Genomic DNA, 7815 nt, shown 5'->3' with positions numbered 1-7815 from the left:
ATTCCGTTTGACAACAATGGCCACGCCTTTTCTTTTTGAGCTCGCTGAGGAGGATGCAATTGTATGACAGAATCTATTGGCTAAACGCCCGGTATCCGCCTGCAGCAAATGTGTCTCCGGTAATAATGGAATGTCAACATTTCTCTTTCTTAGTAAGCCCAGAGTGCTGGCGGATAAAGCAGGAAAAAATCCAGACCCTTAGCTCATGCCAAATCCATGGTTTGATTGAAGGCTTGTGGCTAGTGAGCAAAGTAAAGTTTTACATTTGTTTCTTTTGCTATCTTTAAGAAATGCTCCTCCATTAAACTGTAATCCGGGGAGAACCGAATTTTCCGGCCCTCAATGATGAACGGAGATTTCCATGCAGCTTGTAGGATCGCCTGTCTGGTTGTGTATGAAAGCACGTTGAAAACCAACGTGTGAGTAGTAGTGGTGTTCTTCTTTGGACTATCGCTGTAAATTTGGTGGGTACTCATAATCTCTATCTGAGCATCTGCTAGATTTTGGGAACCACTTACTCAGGGACCCCCAAGACCCCTTCTAGCCCCTCTTTCAGCTCGACGATGCGGATGTTGCGGTTTCTGTCCTCCATATCTGCTAGCTTCATCTCCAGTTCCTGAAAAGTGTGGCCTTGGCTGTCAAGAATACTTGCATTGCTGTCCACGGTTGTTTTTAGGTTGTTCACATCCGATCTGATAGAGCTAAGGCTTGCAGTCAGAGATGCTAGCTGGGCACGGATAGCAGTTAGCTTATCGTTGTCGATCCCAACCTGTTGACTGGATCTGAGCAAAACGTGGTTCGTTGTAGCTTTTCTATTTCTCCAGCAATGCCTCTGCAATGGCATCCGTCTCGCCGCGCTGGGTTCTTTTCTTGTTTGCCATTCTGCTTTAAGTAACTCTAGAAAAGTGGTAAGATATCAAAGTTGGAACTGTATAAAACAACTATTTGACAAAGTAAGGCCAGGAGCTACACCTTAAGCCGCCATCTCTGTCCAGCCGATCACGTGACTCCACCTGTTGGTCAAAGAGTGTAAAACACTGTATTTTGTCCCAGTAAAGGCTTAGAAATAAAACATGTAATCCATTTATATTTCATAGTGTGTATTTTCTGGTGGTATAATGATTGTATACCATAACTGTATAATGAACTATTTGCCTTGAGAGGATTTCAATTTAAATTTCAATTTATTTATAGTATCAATTCATAACAAAATTTATCTCAAGACACTTTACAGATAGAGTAGGTCTAGACCACACTCCAGAATTTACAAGGACCCAACAGTTCTAGTGGTTTCCTCCAGAGCAAGCAACAGTGCGACAGTGGCGAGGAAAAACTTCCTTTTAGGCAGAAACCTCGGTCAGACCCAGGCTCTTGGTAGGCGGTGTCTGACAGGCCGGTTGGGGTTAGTGTAAATAACAAAAATAAAGGAAGTATTTATCAAATGTGTGTAAATCAATGCTTTGGTCATAATAATACAATTCTAAAACTGGAAAGTGCTAATGGTTTAACAGGCAGAGGGCAGTGAATTGCTTGCGTATATCATGGATGTATAATGAAAATAGTGTAGATTTGAACCACTACCTAAATCTTTCACGTGGTATGGACGGGGGTGCTTCCTCTACATTTCCTCTTTTTCTGAAACGATACAAGCTTCATACGCGCTTAGTGAAAAACTTCCGGGATACGTACACTCCGAAGCCTCCACATAGAACGTAACATAAGTATTGATCATACATAGTTAAAACGTACTATGAATATATACATAAATATATACATAAAACTGATCTGAAATGGCTGTAATGTCCTTGTCTGTCTTTTTTCTGTCTTCCAGACCCCCCTCTTTCCATAACCCACTGCAGAAAAAGCATGGAAACTCCGTAAGTAACCCCAACATGACACACAGCGCTGTTACACTGCAGAGTACTCTACAACTAACCCACAATCAAACAGCAGACCAGTTTCATTCATTTTTTTCTCACTGGATCAGAAGAGATTGTTTTATGCCATCCAAATAGAATATTATTCAGCAAAGTAGATACTTTGTTTCTACATGACATGTATGCAGTGCAATAGTGACATAGTAAGTAAATCTGCAGCACGGAACCATAACATGATTAATTTTAGTTTAATATCATTGTAACTAGAAGTAAATTCACGACTTATACATATGAAGTTATCTCATTGTTATATAAATGACAACCTCAAATTATGTAAATCCTGAATGTTGCTTGTCTATTGAACCAACAAAAAAAAAGTATCTTTCTCTGCTACATGTTACATCTTCTGACCTGAAATCCACATCTGGTTTATCAGTGTGTCAAATGTGGCATTACAGGCAGCAGATGGAAGTCTGTTGTGTCAGAGTGAACAGAGATAGACTGGCTCCTAACCAAACGTCAGCGGGCTAGTTAGCTTTGTAGCTGTCAGACACCAAACAAGATGAGGACCACAAAAGCGGCATACGTTCGATAGTTTATTAAAGGGTTGGGGTATGAGTTTCAGAGGTACCGGAAATCCAAAAATCTCACATGTGTAGATCCCCAGTAAGAGCAGGAGCTGTGATCCTAGAGTCCAGAGCAGGAGAACACGGAAGCAAGTGAGCGATCCGGGATCACCAGTAGAGAGTCAAAAAGGCTTTTCCCAAAACAGGCAGGTAACCGGTACTGGTAGCAGACATCTGACAAGTGAGGACTGAAAAACAAGGCGTTATATACAGCATGATGAGTGGTGAATGCAGTGCAGCTGGTAGGTAACGAGGGTGAGGCAGAGCAGAGCAGAAACAGGTGAAAGTCATCAAACCCCAATCAGCGTGTTGCCAGGCAGAGAGAGAGCTCATGACAGTAGCCTGCTGATGTTTGCTGTGAGTTATTGGGTGTGTGATTGGGGGCAGGGCTTTCTGTTTGTGATGATGTGACAAATGTACACACCATTGCATACAGTACGCAGTAACAGGTGTGTGTTGTGGTTGGAAGGATCAGACAAATCAATGGCTTGGTTGATGGTTGGTTCTAAAAGGTTGGCCACCCTGACAAAAAGGTGATCTCAGAGCCTAGAGCTATGTTTCCATTTTACAATACACGACGTCTGCATACAGGGCAACAAGACAATGAACAACTCAAAAATGCAAATAAAGCTATGTTATGTTATGTTTAACGAAATGTTCACACTCTAATCTTTGTGCAGGAGTGAACAAAGTTTTACCTTGGCTGGGTCATGTTTTTTTTCAATTTGAAAAGAGTTAAAATTTAGAGAAAGGAAGTTTCTTCTATTTAGATTACAAAAAAAAGAATCATCTGTCATTAAAAATAGAGGATATAGACATTTGTCTGAAGTCTTATTATTTATTACACAGGATTTATTTTGTGTCAAATATAACTTTAGGACAGTAGGACTGCAAGTAACAAAGGTGCCAACCCATTATTTTATGTTTTTTCAGTACTTTGTCCTGGTGTGACCCTAAAATCAATCCACTCCACCATCATAAAGGACGCCTCAGGTCCCTTAATAGACTCTTTTCACAGCCGCCATTTTGACAAGTCTCATCAGAAGGAGCACAGGTGTAACATTAATTGTGGCTCTAGTAATCCATGTCAGTGAGCCAGCTTGCACAGACTGAAACCCTGACACTGGCACACATAAATGGAAAACATCCATCACCTCTGATTTCTGATATAAGGATGAGTGTGTGACTCAAACATCTCACACTCACCAACAATACATACAGCAAGACAAAACATTTCAGACCGTCCTGCCAACCTGTATACATTTTAACATCAAGCAGCTGCTGTTTCAATCCTGTTGGCTCTCTACAGAAGGCGGGTCTGCTAAGTTTCCCCCACGTCCGATGCACACACACACACACACAAACACACACGGCGGATGCAGGAAAAACCGGGGATGAGATTTACAGTACAGGATGACCTAGATTGAGGACAGCTATGCTTGTTATTGTAAGTGCAATGATAAGTTAAAGTCCAATAAGTACTTTATCAAACCGTGTGAATGTGTCCCAGGCCAAGCCAGGATAGGAAATTAACTAACAATGTAAAGATTAAATAATCTACCCGCCATTTTCTTTTTATACAAACATTTGCAGCATCCTGAGCCTTTTTGGTAAGATTACTAAGAAAACTCAGCCCACAGTAGTTTTATAACTTTTTTTTTTACAATCTTCACTGTCTCTTGCTGTCTCGCAACCTCATTGCAACAAAAATGGATAAGACTTTACAACTTTTATTGCAACTTTTGCAATAGCTCCCACAAAATCAGGCATTTTGGGCCGCAACCATTTAAAAAAAAAAAGGCCGTGAAATCCTGGAGGGACTGATAGGTCATGTGGTGGGAAGCATATCTCATTTCACAAAATGCGTGTTTCTTTGATTTCTCGTTCCTCGCCCCTCTTATGACACGCACCTAGAGGAATTCAAGTCTGAGAATGGGTCATTTTGGCTATATATCTTTAGAAACAATAAATGGAGAACTGTCTTACAATGCAGTGGTCACATCCTACTCATTTCTTTCCTCTCCCGTGTTTTCCTCTTGTTGCTCCATGGAAACCTTTCTTTGTCTTCAAGCTTTTTCTCTGACACTTCTTTCTCTCAAATCTTCATTGTGACTTACTAATGTCTCTTGCCATTTCTGTTTTTTCCAGCCCGCTTATTAATAAAGCTATATTTTCTTTCATTTTCTTTTGCGGTTTCAAACCTACCTCTCATTGACAGGCTCCCTGTTAACCTCCATATTCTCCTCACTTCTTACTGTCTGATCTCCCCACTTCTACAGGAGTCCACTTAGCCTCATTCCCAGCGTTGAACCCTTCTGGGAGGGGCTGGACGCAAGCAGGTACAGGCCCCAACCGTCCAGTCCTCAGTGAGTGTGCCAACCATTGTCCCCCGTTCTTGCACACCGTATACACCCCTTTGCACTTTGGTTCAACCCAAGCTCCTCAGACTCCTGACCTGGCTGCATGCGTCTGGCCAAATATCCCCACAAAGCAACAACAATACTGGTCTGGTTCTTTTAATTGAATAAAGATGAAGGATCTTCATTCTCAGAAGATGTTAAAAAAAACCTGTTCAGCCCTGATTGTTAGGGATTTAAAATAAATAAACAATCCATCTTGCCATGCAGGACATGATTTAAAGACAAAGGGAAGTATGACCCAATCTGTCTGCTAATTTTTCTCCATTCAGGATAGCAGTAGTAGATATTGGGACGTATCATCTTTACTTTTGTATCATCATTTCTGGACTCCTTGTTGATGCTCCAGTGAATTAATCACCCTTACCAAACATGAAACGTCTGTTATACTGTATGTAGTTCACTAAGAGGATCATGATGCCTCCCAGCAATAAGATTTCCTTTGAAACAAATATTTGTTAAGTCACTATGAGGTAACACAATGGTGATGTTGCCTATAGCTCACTGATAAAAAGCCTTGCTATATTATGAACTGAGTGTCTGTGGAGTCCCGGAAAAAAATGACCAGCGGTGCACAGGTTTTGACACAACAGACTCTCTCTTCAACTCTCTTGTGTGTGAAGCGGTGAACTGTTTTTTCCGGTCTCTCAATTGGCAGCATAGGTGCCGCCAAAGAGAAAGAAACAGAAATCTTCAAGATTGTAACTTTAAAGGAATAGTTTGCCATTTTATCAAATCCATTTATTCTCTTACTGGCTGAGAGTTCAATTAGAATCTATTCCACTGTTATGTCTATACGCTATATATGAAGCTAAGGCCCGGGGATGGTTAGCTTAGCATAAAGACTGAAAGCAAAGGAAAACGAATCAGATATAACATGTTAAATGGTGAGTTTTTAGCATTTGGAGTAAATCCCCGGCTTGCATTCTTAATGCTAAGCTAACCTATCTGTCCCCTGGCCCTTGCGTCTTATATACAGACATAGGAGTGGTATCAATCTCATCTAACTTCAATGCTGCCAGGCTCTGAGAACCTGTTAGTCAACTACATGTAGTATAATGATCAGTCACTGTGTGGTAATGGTGATTCATTTGTTGAGACATCGAACAGAGCAATGCAGATCATGAAATAAAAGTGAAGAGTTGAGAATTACCGTGGTAAATGACATCATACATTGCATGAGAAACATTCTTGCTATTTTAAATATAAGGGAATATACAGTATATAGCTACTTTTTGTCTGAAATTAATATTTAAACCTTGGGGTACTTCTTTCCAGAGCAAAGAAATCATTCTTGAGCTGTGCATTCAACCACAGTACTTCACTCTATTTGTTAAAGGAATACTTCAGTAGTGGGGCTGGTTGGCTGATTTTGTCACCATTGGACCGTCTTTCCAGTCTTTATGCTAAGCTAAGCTAACCAGCTGTTGGCTGTAGCTTTATGTTTACCATACAGATAAGTAGGCGTATTTCTCAAAATGTCGAACTATTCCTTTAACATAATTCTTGTATTCTGCATCGATCACAGCACTTTGCTTATCCATTGTGGCCATTTCTGTGGTTTGAGCTTTATATGTGACCGGGTCCTTTCTCTGTCCTTTAAATCACTGTTTCACCTCCAAGTAGCTTGAAACACTTTCTTTTCTCCCCACTATTGCTTTCTCATCCCAGATGCTGTCACACTCAAACTTTTTTTTCTGCCTGTTAATCTACTTTGTCTCATTAGATGAAAGTCAAGTGTTTTAATTGTTACTCCGCATTTTAGCTTGAAGAGATTACATCATCAGTGCCAATTGCTGCTCATGGTAATATGTGTAAGCATATGAAAAGAATTGTCTGTACCCGGCAGTATTAAATTGTATGATGATCGAGTCAATGTGAATATTTTTACACTACTATTTTTTTACAGCATCAGTAGTTATTACTGAATCTTCATTCAGTGACTGTTTAATGAGTGATTGCAGTGTTGTCTTCTTTTTGTCATGATCCAGCCAGTTTGACGAGTGTCAGCTGTATTTCTTGCATACTAATGAGTACTGAGCACATCAAGGGAAAATTCTGATTATACAGTATTTACCCTGCATTTTATCATTTTGGCCACTATTCCGTTTGGTTGAAGCAGTGAGGCAATTGCACCAGCAAACTAAAGTCATCAAAAGCTTTGAAACAAGCCCAGTTTTACCATGATGTTCGAACTATTTCATTAAGTTTCTGTTTCACATATTATTGTAATCAAAGGGAATAATGGTCAAATCAAAAAACAAATTATGGATTAAATGAGTTGAAGATTGTTACATTGATGAGCAGTCTTTTATGTGAACTTTGGAAAGGCAGCACATTATTAAGAATGGCATAGTTGTTATATATGTTACATATGTGTTTCTGTTATATTATGTAGACTATATTGTTACTGTAGTTTATGAACACAAGCTACTTGATATTTTAGTATTATTTCTCTCTGTAGCTTAATAAAGCAGATGTGCTTTTTCAAGAAAACCATATCTGAGTAGGCATTGCACCCTGAAAACACAGCAGGAATATCTATCATATGTAACTGTTTCTCAGACTCTATTTATAACATCATTATTAGGACAAACGTTAGTGATTCCTATGAGGATTGGCTATATGTTTCATTTTCCACTAAATAAAGTAATTGTGGCTTCAAAACAAATTATTGTTTTACTTTCATCATTTACTTTAAAGTGTGTGTTGTGTGGAGACAGACGGGGTGGCTGTGGCTCAGTGGTAGAGCAGTTGCCTGGTGGTTCAATCCCTGGCCCTGCAGTCCCATGTCCTTGGGCAAGACACTGAACCCCGAGTTGCCCCCGATGCCGCGCCATTGGAGTGTGAATGTGTGTGAGTGTTTATCGGATGAGCAGGTGACACCTTGTACGG

At 40.1% G+C, this 7815-nt stretch overlaps 1 protein-coding gene across 5 annotated transcripts in view; it reads left to right on the top strand.

Moving 5' to 3' along the window:
* The window catches only part of igsf9bb (immunoglobulin superfamily, member 9Bb), a 118336-nt gene that overhangs the window by 96498 nt on the left and 14023 nt on the right, over positions 1 to 7815 (top strand). For 3 of the 5 annotated variants that reach the window (XM_032534530.1, XM_032534529.1, XM_032534533.1), the window contains exons 17-18: positions 1832 to 1877; positions 4783 to 4869. In XM_032534530.1, coding sequence (XP_032390421.1) covers positions 1832 to 1877; positions 4783 to 4869 — 133 coding nt within the window. The remainder of the gene's footprint in view (positions 1 to 1831; positions 1878 to 4782; positions 4870 to 7815) is intronic. The other 2 variants (XM_032534532.1, XM_032534531.1) reach the window with 1 other exon arrangement.

This window comes from Etheostoma spectabile, chromosome 13 (assembly GCF_008692095.1).
Source record: "Etheostoma spectabile isolate EspeVRDwgs_2016 chromosome 13, UIUC_Espe_1.0, whole genome shotgun sequence".
In the NCBI taxonomy this organism is placed as follows: domain Eukaryota; kingdom Metazoa; phylum Chordata; class Actinopteri; order Perciformes; family Percidae; genus Etheostoma; species Etheostoma spectabile.
The sequence above is the reverse complement of the archived record's forward strand: the minus strand, read 5'-3'. Positions and strand labels throughout refer to the sequence as shown.